The following is a 17144-nucleotide window of genomic DNA, read 5'->3' as shown; positions in this document are numbered from 1 at the left end:
TTAGGGATGTAGAATAAGGTCAAGTAGAATAAAACATTAATATGTTCTTAATTATTACCAATATATGGCTAATATTCTAGTAATATGCATGCTAATATGCAACTAATAGGTGTTACCTATTCTAAAGTGTTACCAAAATGTTAAGTATTACTTAACAGTGTAACAGTTATTATAAATCTATATTGTATATATGTTGTATATCTCAGTATTTATATATTTGCTCTAAAATGGCTAAAAAAAGTTTGATTTTCAACCAAACAGCCCTTGTAGCCAATATATTCTGAATGTTCAATGCAAGAAATAAAATACAGTAGAACAGTTTTTTGCATTTAGTGAACACAAGCAAAAATATTTAATGGACTTTATTTATGTAATAAACCCTAATATTCAGTATATATTGCCACTAAAGGCACCATTTTCACTACTGCAGTTTAACTACTACATTTAACTAGCCTTTCTGATTTCAAGTGGCACATGACAAAACTAACTGTCACTTTGCATTTTCCATCTAGACCAAAAATTGGATTTGACCTTATTCTGACAGTGAAACGTCTGGCAACACAAAACTAACCTTTGGCTCTCCATGTCTGTGAGGGGAAGCAAGCACATCTTCACATACTATCTTCCCCATCTTTTTTGGCATTGATATGTTCTTCAATGGTGCAGTATTTAATCACAAAGAACATTTGTTCAGATACCGGAGAGCTGTTTTGAATTATTGCTTGCCATTTAGGGAATTTTGCATAGTACGTTGTATCCTTCACGCTTCATGTATCGGGTCAGCGCCATCTACTCATCTTCTTTCAGCCTCAGATGATTTTACTTGGAGAGGACCAGCTAAGCTTACTGGACAGATGTTTTTTTTTTCTTCTTCTTCCCTCAAATCTATATACTCCGCATTATTGCAAGCGCTTACATTCCCAGACGATGATTTACTGCATAAAGACGATTCATGAAACATCCTGTCACTTAGAGCTGAAAAACACAAACAAACATGTCACTGGGGTTCCTTTTGTGTGAGAGTGGCTTGCGTGTAAATGAAACCGTTCCTGTAGCTCCCACAGAGCTGAAAGACGAAGGCAGGCGATCTGTATGTTTTCTGTGAAGGACAGGTCGCACTGATTCTGTTGTCTGAGGAAGGAAATCCTTTGAAGAGGTGATGTAAAACAGCTCAAGGGCTTTCCAGTGCCTCACCCTTCTTATCTGCGCTGTCTCTTTAAATAGATCCTGGTGTAATTACGACATTATTAGGTAATTAGGATCTGTTGGCAGGTACTGTATGTGAAGGAGCTGCTCAGTCCTGAGATGAGAATGGCCTGTGAAAAGGCCTATTTAGTTATGACTCTTATTGGATAATCTAAATTTGAAGCTATTACACATTTATGCATTTGGCAGTCATTTTAATTTTAAGAAACTTGCATTAGATTCAAAGTAGACATTTTAGTTAATTTTTAGCTAATTTGGTTCCTGAGGAATCAAATCCATGGCTTTAGGGTTGTTTCTAGTGCTATGCTGTAATTGTTTCATTCATCAAGCATCAGATTATGATTATCAGATTATGGCATAATTGTATTATCCTGAAAGATTGCTGAAGACAACTGGTTTTGAATTATTTTTGCTGTTCCTTGCAGTGATTATAAATGTAGCCCGTGGCTCTTCAATGCTCACCTGATCATTTCTGTGCAGAAATTAAAGTGAAAATCTTTGAGAGATCTTCCTATGTTCTCATATTTATCGTGTCTCCCTGACACCACAAACAAATGCAAACCTCTTTAAACCTTTCAAATGATGACATAATAATTATGCTGACTGATAATGAACTCTCTCTTTCTTTGAAGATCTGTTATTATGAACAATGCTACCTTTAAGTCATAATCTTGTATGTACTTGTTATACTGTTTATATATTTTTTGCTTGATCTGATTCACTAAAAAGAATTGAATGGACTGAACTATCACCATTTTCACACCTGCAGTTTAACAGCTGCATTCAACTAGTCTTTTTATTTTAAATGGCATATAACAAAACAAACTGTCACTTTAAATTTTTTCCATCTAGATTTGAAACTGGATTTGACCTTATGCTGACAGTAAAACGTCTGGCAACACAAAACTAACCACTGGCTCTCCGTGTCTGTGAGGGGAAGCAAGCACATCTTCATTTATGCAAACAATCTCCCCTATCTTATTTGGCATTGGATTTTTTATTGAAATGATATGTTCTAATACAAAATACTTTTATTGATAAAAAGTGACAGTAAAAATTTTTGGTATTTCACTGTAGGGTGCCTTTTGGTGTCCTGTACATAAATAACCCATTTGCCATGATAACTTAACATAAAAATGACTATGAAGGGTGTGTTATATTAGGCTTTGTTTTATACATTCAAAAGCATTACTTGGCTCTTTAGATACATTTTCTAGATTTTATTTTAGTTTTGTGTAAGATGATCCATGTTATTTTGCTTTGTCCCATGCACTGCTCATTAAATTGGAATGATAGTAGAATATTGTCAAATCATACAATTATAAAATATAGTTCTCTTATTAATATTTTGTAATATAAGAGTTTACTCATCTGAGTGTATTGATCATTTGGTAATAAAAACTATATTTTAATTTAATAACAAAATAAGAGTTTGTCCATGTCCCTTGAATGGTTGTCCACCCTGTCTTATTGGGGAATCTGCCCCTTTAAGAAAATGCAATACCCTTTAGTGACATCAGGACAACAGATTTTTTGTCTCTTCAGTGGCAGGAATTTCAACGGCTGAGGTGAATAAGTTGATGACTTTGACTAAATTGAGAAATTTTCTTCGTATGAGTTTACTTACTTGCTTTCTCCAAAGCTTAACATGTCTACCCCAGAGCTTAAAATATGCCAGAAATGATTTGAATACAGTATTTTCAAAATATGTAAAATTAAATTCTCTTCAACAATCAGATTAAATATTTAGCAGGTCAGTTTTTTTAAGCTAATATGCTAATTGAAGCTAAAAATGTCCACCCTGTCGCCCATTTAGATCCGATAGAGTGGACATAAACATGACATGGTGGACATAGCATTAATATGAATGGGGTATATCTATGTGTTTGAGGATGTAATTCTAATATTTATCATTATTATATATATTTTTTTATAAAAACCCTGTTTAGGAAATGGACATCATACCTTTCAGAAAATATACTGTAATTTGCTTCTTAATTTTGTAATAAAAATGTATTTAATAGTAATACGTGACACGTGACAATAAAGACTGGAATAATGTCTGCTGAAAATTCAGCATTGCCTTCACAAGAATAAATTACATGATCAAATATATTAAAATAGAAATATAAAAACATGTTCATAATGGTTTACAACATTATTTTTACTGTGTTTTTGATCAAGTAAATTGAATATTTTTCTCACCAACACTTAGGTATGTGGTATATATGACTTTCAAGCTCACAAGTGCAAACTTTCCAGAAGGTCTTGAAGGCAGTATTTCACATCCGAGAAAATGAAAAAAAAAAAAACTCGCTGTGAAAGATTCAAATTGGAAGACAAGATATTTACATTTTTAGGTTTCGGCTTATGATTCTTATCGCAGGTCTGATTTCATGTCACAATAATGCATTTCAACACTAATACTTGAAGGACATGTTTAGAAAGTCTTGGTGCAGTCTCTTGGTCAACTTTGCCCCCACAAGTGGTTTTGGTTTGAATTTGGATCTTATATAAGACATTTTAAAGCGGTTGATGTAATTTGGCACACGCGCTCGTCTTTGAATTCATCAAATGCAGCTCCAATCAGTCCTGCACCCAGGACTGTTGACACTAGCAGGAAATCAAAGTCCAGCGCGGCAGTCCTGCACTGCCCGAACCATGTGCTTATGCATGAGGCAGCCTCACGGGGAAGATTAATTAGTGTACACAAACGTGTGTGGATGTTTATACACCAGAGTGTGTTCTGAGATGTTAACATATCAGTCAGCTCTTGCTCTCCTTCACTGCCAGCCACATGGCCAGACACATGTACATACACATGCACAGACATGTATATACTCACGCATGTATGTGTGCATATGCACACAAAATAATGTGGCCTTCTGTGCACAAGTTACATACTTTTCGATGTGCCATAAGAACAATAAAGACGTAAAGCTCATAGATAGCTGTGTACGCAGTCCAAACACGCCATATTGAATTAAAAACAGGTGTCTTCATAGTTTGCATTCTTCCCAAACACAAAAGTGGTTTGACCTGAGCGGTTTTGAGTGTGTATCAAGCCCTATCAAACCAGGGTCTCTGTGTAATTCTGTATTTATAAACACGAGTGCACTTGGGTTTGTGTGACACGGACCGTGTGCTACAGACTACCACAGGCACAGCCCAACTATTGAAACCATATTTTCACCTCATTTTTCCTAGCACTTATTTAGAAGGGAAGCCTGTCGTACATCACTGGAGCGCTTTGATGGGGGTCTCTGAAATGCCTCAAACCGATCCCTCCTAAAACTGATGTGCGGTGGGATTGAGTCTTGCTCCTGAGTGCTGGAATAACAGCAAGCTTGTGTGGTTGAAAAATTGAATGGAAAGTGAGTTCAGAAGCCTTTCATTACGATTTAACAGGATATTAGTTGTTGTTTAACGTTTTAGTAACTAAGCAGGTCGCCATTGTAATGGTTTAAAAGAGCGCGCCTATAAAACTGAGCACTAAGTAATGCACGTAGTGATGTGGTGTTTTCTTTTGCTCGAAAGGAGCGTTGATGGAGGGTCGGGATAGTATCCGTCCTCTTCACAAACCGAGGATTTGTCCGGCATCCGTAGTCATTAGTCATAATTAGCCATGGTTATTTTTCCACTGCAATTGAACAATTAAACTTGAAATTGCTTTAAAGAGAGCTGGGAATTAAAATAAGCTAAATAATAGCATTAACTTCCAATGACTGAAAAGCTCTCTCACAGTTTAGCAACACAGAGAGCTTAACATGCGGAACCAGTGATTACTCATTTCTTACACTGTATGAAGAAATGTAAATGGTCTGTGGCTATATCGACTAAACTATGTCTAGGGAGCAATAGCACATGCTTAAATTATTGATGATCATTCGTTTCACTGATTTACAGATCTTAGGTGAACGAATCGTTCACTTCCATGCACTGATTCGTATTTCGTTAACCAAAATCACTTTTTGACTATACGCAAATTAAAATGAGATAAGGATTTTGTTCAATTATTTAGGTTATTTTTGTTTTTCAATAGTTTATTTTGTCAAATTGTATTTTTTTACTTGTAGAAAAAATAGGTGTACAGTATGATTCAAATACATTTTGGAATAGATTGTCTAGACAAATTGTCTTCACCAACTGGAGTAACGATGCCACATGTAAAATCACTCAACGAATCGATCAACTAATCGGAAATTGATTTCTTTAGGATAAATCCAAATTGCTGTGGAAAGTTTGATTAATTCAAGTTAATAATCAATGTATTTTTACAGTTCATATAGCTAAATGAGCCAATGAAAAGTGAATTATTTTAAATTTTTTTTGTTGAGTGTTTTAATGAGCTTATTGCACACTTACTTGTGGCCACCAACTGGAGTAATGATGTCACAGGTAAAATCACTCAAGAATCGATCAGCTAATCTGAACAAATTTTTGAACTGATTCAAAAGATTTGGTTCATTAAGATGAATCCAAATTACTGTGGAAAGTCTGATTCATTCAAGTTAATCGGTGTTTAGACAGTTCATGTAGCTAAATAAACAAATTAAAAGCGAATGACTGATTGAACTCCCCACACTTTGTTTTCATGTACAACCTTGATTACTTTTAATGCCTGCAAAGTACACTCTTAAAAACAAAGATTTCAAAATGGAATTTTCGCATTGATTGCAGAAGAACCATTTGGGCTCTCCAGAGAAACTTTTTCCTCTATAAAGAACCTTTTGTGTAATGGAAAGACTGCACTGATGTTAGAGGTTCTGTCATTTCCACTAAAGATCCATTATTCTTAAGATCATACCACTCTGGTAATATAGATAATGCTCTTTTGTATTTTAAGAATTATTTCTGTTGTTAACTGTCTTGCTATCTATGCACTGTAATAAGTTATTAATTTGTCATGTGTTTCAGATTTCAGATAGACATAGCTAACTTTTATAGAAAATAAACTTGCTATATAAATATTGTAGTTCAATTAAAGCAGACAAGTAATTTTTTATTTAAAGTTCACAGATTTTTTTAAAGTTGTGCTATAATTTATCTGGTTATCTTTACTGTATAATCAAAATCCACTTAGCTAAATTTGTTTGCATCGCTCATTTGGCATATCTCACTTAAAAGCAGCTTCATCATTTGCTCTGAAGTGTTCAGTAGTGTACAAGTGTACATTTCCTTTAGTGTTTAGGTGTAACACAAGCCCACATGACTTCTCCACTGTCCTTTTGATATGAACGCTGAAGAATGCATCCCATGTAATTAATGTAATTGCGTCCCATGTAATGGGATTCTGTGAGAGGGGCTTGCGTGCAATTAGAATTGATTACATGGTGAGGAATGTGAACAGCATGTACATGTGGCGTATGATTATAAAAGCAATCTGGCCTTTTTTAATTCATTTTATGAAATGGGCCACATATTGTTTTTTAAAACATACAGAGAGGTCCAAACATCTGATGCTGCATTGCGAAATCAAAATATAATATAAATGAGAGAAATATCGCATTTTTTGCTCAGTCTTTTGGACTTTACTGTGTAGCAAACATGCAGTTTACTTCTCATAGTTTTTTTTCTCCACTTGAAAACATCTTCTATGGAAAGAGCCCTATAGTCATGGATTTAGAGATGTTTTCCTGTTATGGAAGTGCTTTGATCTCTTTTTGGGATTTTGGGTGTACATGTCCTGATAGTTGCTGTAGGTAATCACGTGTCATGAATGGAAATAAGCTGGCTCAGAAATGAGCCGTAGCGCTCTGGTGCAGTCCAGTTTGTTATGGGAGTCTTATGTCTGTGATCAGATAGCTACCCTGACAATATCCAGACCCCTTTCTGTTTCCATTACATTGGGAGAGGGGGGATCCGGCACTTTAGTTCTACTCATTGGGTTCAGCAGTTGCTGAACTTGCTACAAAAGTTCACACAGTCGACTCCAAGAGACTTCAAAGGCACCATTTTTTTAAATACATCCATGCGTTCATACTCATAGTTGCACTACATTAGCCAAAGTTATCGAAGAGCTCCTTGGCAGCGTTTTGTAACCAAGGCCTGTTTCACACAGCACACAAAAGCAGTGTATGTGGTGCATATTTATTTTGGCACCCATATTAACAAACTACGGTATTCACACTAGCTAAGCTGTGCAGTGCTGTGTAGCAAAAGTATGAGTACATTTTTATTGCCATGCAGTGAAGTGCACTACTCACTCATTGTGCCGCATTCATAAAACGTTCTGAAATATGATCAGCAAAAATGTGGAGGAAATTGTGCATAAAATGGGCCTTCCAGAAAAAAAAAACCTCTTCCTAAATCTCAGATATTGATAAGAGTTAAAAGTGCTAATAATAATAATAATAATGGACAACACAGTTTTCAGTCATTTTTGTTTATTACTGAAATATATATTTATCGTGCTATCAAAATGTAGTGTCTAAAAGAACACAAGATATTTGGATATTTTACTCGCCTTTTATAAGAAGCATTTTTTTTTACAAATACAAATAATTCACAAACCCCAAAATTTACATCAGAACATCATTATAAACAATTTCCAAAAAGGTATTTTGCTTGTGTGTCATGAATGAGGTCCATTGTTTGAAAAATAGACATATGTTGTGCTTTAGTTTGTGATAATAATCAATGGCACACCCATGATGACCATTTTATGATTTATGGCTGTTAATAATATAAATACTTAAAGGGACAGTTGTTCCAAACGTGTTTGAGTTTCTTTTGTCCGTTGATATTTTTATATTTTGACTTCAGTCAGTGGCTACCCTCAACATTCTTTTGTGCTCAACAGAAGAAAGGTTACTGATTTAAATCAACTTGTGGGTGAGTAAATGACAGAAAGTTTTTGGGAGAACCATCCCTTTAATTTAATATTCCAGAAATCACTTTGTTTTCTATACAGACTCCCAGTTCTGAGTCTGCAATGGAAACACATCGGTGGGAGTCTGCTGTTGTTTCGCTTACAAACTACATATATGTGTTCGTATGACGCATAAATGGAGTTTAAATGCTTTTGAATAAACTAAAATCTAATTCAAAACATAAGATGTGATCTTGAGAGTTAGGCTCTTTGTGTGAGTAAAATAATGATTAAAACTATTAAGCAATGCATGTTACTGATTAATTCCTATTCTAATTTACTGATAAAGAATGAATTACAGGTGGCAGGCTAACCTGCGAGAAAAGCTTCACAGTTATCCAAACTCAACATTATTTTCTAATCCTTCCAAGTAGGCTTTGTCTCTTTGACATTTTTTATTATTTAAATGTACTACTGATAAGGAGTAAAACAGTCAAAAAAGAAAGAAAAACAGAGAGAATGAGAGAAAGCCACAGAACTTGAGGGATAAAGAAAGAAAGAGCATAAGAGCAAAAGAGCTGATGTCTCTGGAAATACTTGAGTTCTCTGTTGTTCTTCGTCCATTCAGAGCTCTAGGGAGAGTTTGGCTCAGGATGCTGCTTAAACACTAATTACCTTATTACTGTAGCTCAGCAATATGGAACTGATCAAACTAGCTGTTTTTAGGAAAACTAGCTGTTCTATCAATGAGATTTACTCCTCAAAGAAAAGAAAAAAACGCACACTACAGCACAGTAGTAACTGAGTGAAAACTGTAACATTGTCTATCTATCTATCTATCTATCTATCTATCTATCTATCTATCTATCTATCTATCTATCTATCTATCTATCTATCTATCTATCTTAAGCGTTTAGATTGTTTCTATCATAACTAGTTTTGTTGGTGCAGAAAAAATAGTCAAATTGTCTATAAAGAAAGTTACTGGCTTTATTAACTTATTAACTTCTTGTTTACAAGACTTCATCAAAACCTTGTGTTTACATGACTGTATAATACTGATGCTGATATTCAGAGCAGCAAAGTCCTAATATTTCAAAAACTCACAAATCAGCCCTGCATTTACAAATGAATGAAGCACATTTAACTTGGTTTCTGGTTCTCTACCTGATCCAGAGTACGACGTGGAGGGAGATTGTGAGTTACCTGAGGAACGAACCCACATCTGGATCTGTTTCCTCCCCGGCCCTGACAGCACAGTCCTGCTTTCTATCCACCTGTATTTGATATACTGCGCCGTTTTAATCACCTCACAGCGCTTAAGGCTGCACAACAAGCAGAACTCCCACAATTATCCATAGAGCTGCCAAGGTTGTCTAACATTTTGTGCAAAATAAATAACTAAATACATAAATGAATACATATATAATGGAATGCTTACTGTATCAAAGCCTTTTAACTCTAGTAAACAAGTCCATAACTGCATTTGTTTGATGTCTGAATGCCTGTTAAGTAAGAGTGATAAAAGGTCCGTCATTGGTGTTTGACTGCTTGTTTGAATTAAACATAATCTTGACCTCATTATGGTAATATTTTAACGAGTCTGTAATTAGAACATTTCCCTGCTGCTTTAAAGTGCTGATTTAAAAGACCAGCTTTTATAGTTTGGTACCCAGGGAAGCTGGGTGTTGGATCTTTTTATGAGACTTTGTACATCTGCACATGTGATTAGAGTATTTAAGTAGGCTATTTAAGAAATGACACTTTGCCGTTAGTGTCGATGTTTCAAGATGTGGTAAAAGCTATAAAGACGACTACACAATTAAACTGAAGTTTAGCAGTCACGCTAATGCTCATTTCTGTCTTTGAATTGCTAGCCGTGCTGACTGGTTATCTGCCTGTTGGTTGTTCTAGTGATTCTGTTTTGATTCATCTGTCCGTAAAAGCTCATGAGAGAAATAGAACTTCTGCCCATGCCGCAGTCATAAATATTTATTGAATGAACTGAATATCTAAACAGATGTAATAGCAATTTTTTTTTTCGGTGCACAAGTGCCAAGAATATTCTATGATGTTAGCTGCTTGAATCCATGCCCAGACAGAATCTGCAAACATTTTTCAAATTTTTTGTGCTGATTCTGGTGAGTAATTTGAGAAAAGGGGTTTAAACGCAGTAAAATGTGTTCCCTGAAGCTGTGCTACACTAAATTAAATTAAATGAAAGCATAATAAAATTAGCCAAAATATATAATAAACAGAGACAGAAAGAGTATGGGAACTCTTGTGGAATATGGGACTTTGAAAAAAATGCTTCTTGAAATGAAAAATACAGTTGACTCAACTTTTGAAATAAACCAAGACTTTACTGTGGGTACCAACTTTAAATAACGGAGTATCCACTTTTTATAAATGACCTTTAGCTCAGAATCTTCCATCACGGACAAGATGAGGCTCCATGTGCGTGTCTCTTGGTTTCATCTGCTTCCTTTTAAAACACAGGAAATGAAGTCAAAGGGTAGTGAAATATTTGTGTTTATTTTTGCTGCTCTTAACGGATAGAATTTCCAAACACCGGCCAACGGCTGTCCATTAGCAAAATCAGAATTATCATGTCTGTCTGTGGGGCAGATTTAAAATTTGAAAACTTTCTTTGATGCGTTTCTGTTTTTTATTTGCTTTAATCTGCTCTGTTTGTGGGTTAGCTTTTACCCTGTGTATCAAAAGAGCAAAAGTTTTCTTAAATTTATCCAGTCATGTGCGTTCTTGTTTTGAAGTATTTAAAGGTTAAATTAAAGTTTCAAATTTCAATGTAATAATGAATAAATAAATAAATAATACTGAAAATGTTAATCATGATAATATTTTTATTATAATTAACAACAATAATAATGATAGCAGTAGTTTTATAAATGTATTTTTTTTTATAGTCAATATACAACAGTCCAAAGTCCAGACTAAAATGTAAAATGGTTATTATGATATAAAAAAAAGAAAGTATCTATTTTACAGCTGTGTCTGGCTTTTTCCCAGCCAGGTCTTTAGACAAACTTTACAACTTTGCCGACTGCGCGGGACTGCACCTGATCTTTGGGCTGAATGCCTTGCACAGAAACCCTGACAACTCATGGAACGCCTCCAGTGCTCTGAGTCTGCTCAAATACAGCGCCGGCAAAAAATACAACATCTCCTGGGAGCTCGGCAATGGTGAGTCCTTACCGTTGCAGATTCACAAATTATATTTTTTGACATGTTGTGTTTATGGAAGAAAAAGGAAGCATCTATCCCATCAAGCAGTGATTAATTTGTGTCCAATTGTCAAAACTTCACACTTGAAATTTGATCAACCCCCCACGGCCATCCTATACAGTATGTATACGAGTTTGTTTGTTCATCTGAACAGTTTTGAAGAAATTTAGCATTACAACACTTGCTCAGCAATGGATCCTCTGCAGTGAATGGGTGCCGTCAGAATGGTCCAAACAGCTGATGAAAACATCACAATAATCCACAAGTAATGTAAATAATCCAGAATATATGTGTTTATAAGAAACAAATCAATCATTTAGACATTTTTAACTTCAAATAGTTGCTTCAGGAGAGAAATATTCACAAATCAAGCACCATTTATAATCAAAACAGTTCTGAACAATATGCTGGTGGATTTTAGACTTTTTTATGGATAACTGACTCATATTTTGGCTAGAAGAAATAGCCAGAAATGATAGATTTGTTTCTTACAAACAGACAGCTTTCCCTTCACATGAATTGATGGACCAGAGTTTTATGGATTGTTTTTATGTTTTTATTGGCTATTTTGATTATCACTCTGATGGCACCATTCGCTGCAGAGGATTCAGGAAATATAAAGCATGATGGGTTTAATAGGAAATATAGAAATATTGACATACTGTGATTGTCCTTAGTCTTTTGCTCTCTGTTTATTTATTCATTTATTTAGATGCCAGCTAGAAACACTATTGGAGTTTGAGGGGAAAATGCTAAATTTGAAAGAGAAGGCCCTTAAATCTGCACACAGTAACTATATTTTGTTTCCAGTGTCTTCTCATTGACAACCATCCACTTGAGACACTTGTAGTGCTTGATGTATAACAGCCTCCAGGCTGGAAAGTGTCAGCCGGATGAGCTGAGATTAAAGAATTGTAGTTATTTATTTTTTTACAGAAGCAGTCTTTACCAACGCAATGAAAAGGACAGACGTGGGCAATTCAGATGGGTTTACAAATCTGAGGGAAGCTCTGGGACTGATCATTATTACACTACCCCACCTCTTCATATAAAATGAATCCCATTCAAATAGGGCTTGTGTCAGGAGGCAAATTGACAAAGCAGAATCCAAAAGGACACCTGGTGATTTTGTAATCTGCTCTAAACACTCATTCATCTATTGTCCGGTGCCAGACATGCTGCAAATTGCCCCATTCATGTTGCACTTGCATCAAATGTCTCTCTATAAATATCAAAACAGCACGTATAAAACCTTTGACTTGAATAACTGTGATCTTATGATGATATGGTTTCCTTGCATAAAATTAGACCGAATATAAGGTATGTTACTGACAGCAAGTGTAGCCTGAAATATCGCACACTTTCCATACTTAACACTAAACCTATAAAAATACCAGAGACCGATTTAAGAAAGTATACAAACCGTATATTGTCTTAATCGTTTGTTTATTGGCTACATGTTGCACGTGTCAAATCTTTACTAGCTGTTTGCATAGAAAAACTGCAGGCGTACAGATCTCTGCTTTCACTCGGAGACTGTCATACGACACAAAGGAAGCAACACAATAAGCTAGTATTGAATGTAAAATGTAATTCATATGAAAATGAATAATATCAGAATTTAATATCTGTCACGTAATACCAGTTAAGAAGTTATCCTTTCAGCAGAATCTTTTCACTTTGCTAACTCTAATAAAAGCATGTTATTACTGGAACAGCTATTTGAATGTTTAAAAGCTGTTACTAAATCAGATTTTACAGAGCTGTTAATTCAAAATCAAACACTTTCAAGTGAACAAAGAGTCCAAATGAAACAAAAAAGAAATAAGTGTTTAGCTGCGAGTGGATGTTTATTGAGTGGGTCGTGCCAGTGTGACACAAAGTGATGATTTATTTCATGATAGCACTTCATGACTATGTGTTATTTGTGCTTTTTGTAAATGATAGCATAATATTTTAATGGATAATAATAATGCCTCATATTTTCCACTGGCCTCTGCCTGGCCCGGTAATCTATTGACTCCACAGCTCAGCATCTCGATGTTTCTATCCCAGACACAAACACACACTCACACAGGCTGTGATGTTTATAAAGTTCGCCACTTGACTTCTGTAACGTCCTCGCTGTGATTTCAAGTGTGCACCTCCCAAAGTGTTTCCTTGTTTAAATAGTTTACAAAGCCCTGACAACAATATAGGTCATAATTCAAAGGCAGTTTCCCTATTAGCTTGTGATTGTGTGTCAGGTTGCATCAGAAGTCTTAAAGGGATAGCTCACCTGAAAATACTGTCATTAGTAAACTGTGGAACAAATGAGGATCATTTTTGAAGGATCTTCACACAGCTGTTTTACTATTGACCATGATCATTAAGGAAGAAACACACACACACACACACACACACACACGCATATATAAATCTCAAAAGTGAAATTTTATATTTATTTTTATATTACTTTAATTTAAAATAAATGTTGTTCTTTTGAACTTTCTATTCATCAAATAATCTTGAAAAAATGTAGCATGATTTCCACAAAAAATTAAGCAGGAAAACTGTTTTCAATATCTATAATAATAAAAAATATGTATATGAAAGTTTTTTTTTTGCAATTTTTAGAAGAAAAGAAAAAGGTCTTAATTGTGAGTCTTATTATTATTATTATTATTATTATTATTATTATTATTATTATTATTATTAATATTAATATTAATATTATTATTATTATTATTATTATTATTATTATTATTATTATTATTATTATCATCATCATTTTAAAAAAAGCTTTGGAAAAAAGCTTCCATACAAATATTTCTGTATGATCATGTGACACTGAAGACTGGAGTGAAGACCATCTAAAATTCAGCATCAACATTTCAATATATTCACATAGAGAAAAGATATTTTAAATTGTAATAATATTTCACAGTATTATTGTTATTTTCTGTATTTTTTATCAAATACGTGCAGCCTTGGTGAGAATTAACAACTTTTAAATTATTTTAAAAAATCATACTAACCCAAACGTATCCAGTTAAATGAATCAGTCATCTTTTATTAGGTATACCTTGTCATGCATTATTTTTCTTCATTTCCCATCACAGAGCCCAACAGTTACCATGCAATGGCTGCCCGATCAGTCAACAGCTCTCGTCTGGCTCAGGATTACTCTCTTCTGAAGACGTTACTGCAGTCGGTGCGTTTCTACAGCCGGGCCAACCTCTACGGGCCCAACATCGGCCGTCCTCGAAAAAATGCAGTCCTGTTACTAGATGGGTGAGTGTCCCTGTCATTTCTTCAGAAATATTATGGTCTCCCTGTGTGCTTTTATTTATATGTTTGACAGCATGTGGAGAGTGATACATTATAAACTGAATCTGTTCCTGCAGAGCTGTGCAGGAAACTCCTCAGGTTTCTGCTTGTGTGCTGGTTTAATACGTATTCGGGATATTTTGATAATGCTGTCATATATATTGTACTTTTAGTTTTGTTTAACACATTTGATATATTTATGAATATGAAAATTAGAGTTGTGAGGCTTTTAGTCCATTTTGGTTGGCTCTGAAGCCTTTAGTAGATGAATATCTTTATAGTTAATGGTTAGTTTTTTTTGCTTTTCTTTTCTTTTCATGCTTTTCATTCAAGGATGCATTTAAACTAAATTAAAGTGACACTATGGACATTTATATATGTTACAAATATTTATATTTCAAATAAATGCTTTTCTTTTTAACTGTTCTTTCTATTCTTCAAAGAATCCTGAAAAATGTATTAGTTTCCAGAAAAATATTATGCAGCACAACCTTTTTCAACATTAATAATAATAAATGTTTCTTGAGCAGCAAATCTTCATTTTAAAATGATTTCTGAAGATTCATGTGACACTGAAGACTTGAAAATTATTGATTCTGGTTCTAAAATTTTAAGGACAGGAATAAATTACATCAAAAAAGTTATCATTTATATAATTTATTATTATAATACTGTTTTTACAGTGATATTCTATTCAGTATTCAATATTAAATTTTTGGTTAAATAAATATAGCAGCCTTGGTGAGCTTAAGATATATTTTCCCCCTTAAAACAAATAAATAAATAATATTAATATAAGAAAAATTAATAACTACTGACCCCAAAAATCTGAATAGTAATGTAGATTACATCATTTTTACTCCGCAAGTAGTGAATAATGGTTCTTGGATGCGATGTAACTTAAAAAGAACATTTTATCGATATTCATGCTGGTAATGTAAGCAGTTTAACTGTATGTAGAGAGTCTCAAATATGTTTCTGAATGGCTGTGGCGTCAGTGTGAAAAGCCATCATGATGGGTTATGGCATGGTGTTTGCAGAAAGGCTTATCTGATATTGGCCTCGTTTTAATAGCTCCAAAGGACATTGTTTAAGAAAAGGCAGTACTGTCCGCCTGCCTGGAGGAGCACATAGCTGAGTCGTGTTTATGTTGCTCCATGTGGACTGTTAGTCCAGGGGCCTGTAGCACCATTGAAACTCACCGTCAGATAAATAAAGTGTCACTCTATTAATGGTGTGACAGAGCAATGTTCCACCTGCGTGTTACTCGTTCCTCCCACTCTCTCCTGCAAGAGCACAGAGACTTCAGCACTGCGGCTTTTAATTCTCAGCATTAAGTTCAACATAGTATCAGTTTTTTTGTTTCCAATAAAACATTATAGAAGTAATAACTTTGGTGAATCAAAAACCATTTGGATGGATTCAGTGAGTGAGTCTTTCATAAGTTATTTGTTTGTGAATTACAATGCGGAAAAATAACGATGTTCAAAAACTGCTTACAGAAATGAACATCTCGAACATCAGCCTTTTTTAATTTACAACAACTGAATAATCCAAAACCCATGACTGAATTTTCATTAAATTCCCTTTTAAAAGGAGAATCTTGTCTCAATCATTTAGTGTGTGGTTTTAAAAAGAAGGTTTGAGCAACGCTGCCAGCATTATGCTTCTAAACACATATATTTTTATGACAGGAGCTTATTAAAGCAATGCCAGTGTTGATGTGCTTACTATTAAGACCACTTTTTTTTATTATTTTTTTATCTGGTCTAATGACGTCTGAGATAAATACCTCTGGAATTCATTTGTGAGTGTTCATTGAACATTGTTTGTGCTTTTGTGCTGTTCTTCAAAAACTGGTTTTGTAGAATAATGGCTTTTGAGAGTGGATACTAATTGGTTGTAATGTCAGTGTGAAAGAGTCAGAAATAAATCTGTCAGTGCCTGACCAGAGCTTCCTCATTTTTGCACCCAGCGGCTTACTAGGCTCTGTCTACACCACACACACACAGACACAAACACTGAAAGCAACAAGAATGATGGGAGGACAGACACACAGCCCCCAAAATTATACAAAAACAAAACAGGAATTTATTCATTCTCAGCGAAATTCTTTTTTAAATCATTATTTAAATATATTAATAAATTAATTTAGCCACTCAGGTAAACTTGTATGGGATAAAATTTTGTCTTTGGATAAATTTATTGTCTTATCCCATTGGCATTTATCGTAGATATTACATATATATATATATGTGTGTGTAATATCTACGATATATTGGATTGGCATTTAGACATAATACAATCATTATCATTACATCTAAAATCACATTTAGTTTACCACTTTATTCATACAGACATATCAGTTTTTACAATTATGCCATATAAACTCTTAAATAGTGAAGACTTGTAATAAGTGTTTCGTTATCTATCTTTTTTTCTTTAGAAATGATAAGCATTAATATATATATATATATATATATATATATATATATATATATATATATATATATATAATCATAATATGTCTGTATGAATAAAGTGGTAAACTAAATGTGATTTTAAATGTAAT

General features: G+C 34.2%; 1 protein-coding gene across 1 annotated transcript in view; it reads left to right on the top strand.

The window, feature by feature from the left end:
• hpse2 (heparanase 2) overlaps window positions 1-17144 on the top strand; it is a 68034-nt gene that overhangs the window by 20306 nt on the left and 30584 nt on the right. The window contains exons 4-5 of the mRNA XM_052571969.1: window positions 11048-11221; window positions 14365-14536. Of these exons, the coding sequence (XP_052427929.1) occupies window positions 11048-11221; window positions 14365-14536 (346 nt within the window). The remainder of the gene's footprint in view (window positions 1-11047; window positions 11222-14364; window positions 14537-17144) is intronic.

The sequence above is a fragment of the Carassius gibelio genome, chromosome B13 (assembly GCF_023724105.1).
Source record: "Carassius gibelio isolate Cgi1373 ecotype wild population from Czech Republic chromosome B13, carGib1.2-hapl.c, whole genome shotgun sequence".
Taxonomy (NCBI): Eukaryota; Metazoa; Chordata; class Actinopteri; order Cypriniformes; family Cyprinidae; genus Carassius; species Carassius gibelio.
The sequence above is the reverse complement of the archived record's forward strand: the minus strand, read 5'-3'. Positions and strand labels throughout refer to the sequence as shown.